The 1,933-nt window shown below is 57.7% G+C and overlaps 1 protein-coding gene across 1 annotated transcript in view; it reads left to right on the top strand.

Moving 5' to 3' along the window:
* Positions 1-1,569, top strand: part of MAST2 (microtubule associated serine/threonine kinase 2) — a 118,031-nt gene extending 116,462 nt beyond the window's left edge. Inside the window, exon 29 of the mRNA XM_010847895.1 lies at positions 1-1,569. This exon is cut by the window's left edge and continues 4 nt beyond it. Coding sequence (XP_010846197.1) covers positions 1-1,512 — 1,512 coding nt within the window. The 3' untranslated portion in view covers positions 1,513-1,569.
* Positions 1,570-1,933: the final 364 nt, after the last annotated feature.

Consider the following 1,933-nt stretch of genomic DNA (forward strand, 5'->3'; position numbering starts at 1 on the left):
AATTCATCACAGAGCAGCTCCCCCAGCTCCAGCGTGCCCAGTTCTCCCGCCGGCTCTGGGCACACACGGCCGAGCTCCCTCCATGGTCTGGCGCCCAAGCTCCAACGCCAGTACCGCTCTCCACGGCGCAAGTCGGCAGGCAGCATCCCGCTGTCACCACTGGCCCACACCCCTTCACCACCGCCAGCGGCTTCGCCTCAGCGTTCCCCATCACCTCTGTCTGGCCACGGGGCCCAGGCCTTCCCCACCAAGCTCCACTTGTCGCCTCCCCTAGGCCGGCAACTCTCACGGCCCAAGAGCGCGGAGCCACCCCGCTCACCACTACTTAAGAGGGTGCAGTCAGCTGAAAAACTGGCAGCTGCACTGGCTGCTTCTGAGAAGAAGCTCGCCACTTCTCGAAAACAGAGCCTTGACCTGCCCCACCCCGAGCTAAAGAAGGAATTGCCGCCCAGGGAAGTCAGCTCTCTGGAGGTAGTTGGGACCAGGAGTGTGCTGTCTGGAAAGGGGGCACTGCCAGGGAAAGGGGTGTTGCAGGCTGCTCCCTCACGGGCCCTAGGGACCCTCCGCCAGGACAGGGCTGAACGGCGAGAGTCGCTGCAGAAGCAGGAAGCCATCCGGGAGGTTGACTCTTCAGAAGATGACACTGATGAGGGGCCTGAGAATAGCCAAGGTGTTCAGGAGCCAAGCTTGGTACCCCACCGAGAAGGGGGCCAGGATCCACCCCTCAGAGGAGCAGGAGAGGGTGAGGAAGAGGATGCCTTCTTGCCCAGGGATCCCAGGGGACAGGGCCCAGTGGTCACAGGCCTACTGACAGGGGTCACACTGGGATCTCCCAGAATGGAAGGCCCTGGTGTCCCCCAGAAGAAGCTTGGAATCCTACAGGCTTTTGAAGAGGGTTCCAGCTCCTCGTCCTCAGCCCCCAACCTGGTGAAGGCTGGCCCCACAGACCCCATCCCCGCTGAAGGCTGCTGGAAGGCCCAGCACCTCCACACCCAGGCACTGACAGCACTTTGTCCGAGCTCATCAGGACGCATCCCTGCCAGTTGCTCCACTGCCTCCACTCCTGGAGAACTGGGCCCATGGTCCTGGAAATTCCTCTTCAAGGGCCCTGACAGGGCATACCCAACCGGAAAGGCAGCAATGGAAGATGGGCCAGCCAGCTCCCAAGATTTGGAAACAACTCCAGGCCACCCTGCAAACCTGTCCCCCAGACAGGAGGGGAAGTCATGGCCACCCAGTGCCCCTGGGCTGGCCCATCCACCTTGTGAGGTTCCCAGCCAGAGCTGGCTATGGGAGTCTGAGTGTGCACAGAGAGAGAAAGAGGAGCCAGCGCTGGGCATCACCAAAGTGCCTGATGCCTCAGGTGACAGGAGGCAGGACGTTCCATGCAAGAGCTGCCCCTTCACCCCAGAGCCTGGGCCCAGCCTGCTCCAGAAGGGCCAAGACCCAGGGGGCCCTCAGGAGCATCAGGACTTGGCATTGTCACCTGATGAGCTTTTAAAGCAAACATAGAACTTGTTTGCCATTTCTTGCACTCGGTCCTGTGTAATAACACCCTCTTGGAAACTATCTTTATGTCTTTTGCTTGCTTCTTTCTTTCAGTCAATACAACTGTAACATAAGGTCCTCTGGTGCTGAGAATATGATGGTGATTGAGACAGTTCCCACTGTCCTGGGAGCCTAAGCCAGCGAGGCGTCCTAGACACTGTGGGGTCTGAGCTCAAACCTGAAGGATAGATGATAGGTAGTAACTTGCTAGAAGAGTGAGGATTTAGTGTGAGAAAGAATGTCCAGAGAGAGCACACAGCATTAGCCATACACCTGGTACATTCAAAGAACTAAAAATAATTCAAACTGGTATTGAGTCTAGTGAGTTAGGCTAGGGCCATATCTCAGAGTCTTCTAGGAATTTAGACTTTCTCTAGGTGATGGG

The sequence above is a fragment of the Bison bison genome, unplaced genomic scaffold (genome assembly GCF_000754665.1).
Source record: "Bison bison bison isolate TAMUID 2011002044 unplaced genomic scaffold, Bison_UMD1.0 scf7180017864256, whole genome shotgun sequence".
NCBI lineage: Eukaryota > Metazoa > Chordata > Mammalia > Artiodactyla > Bovidae > Bison > Bison bison.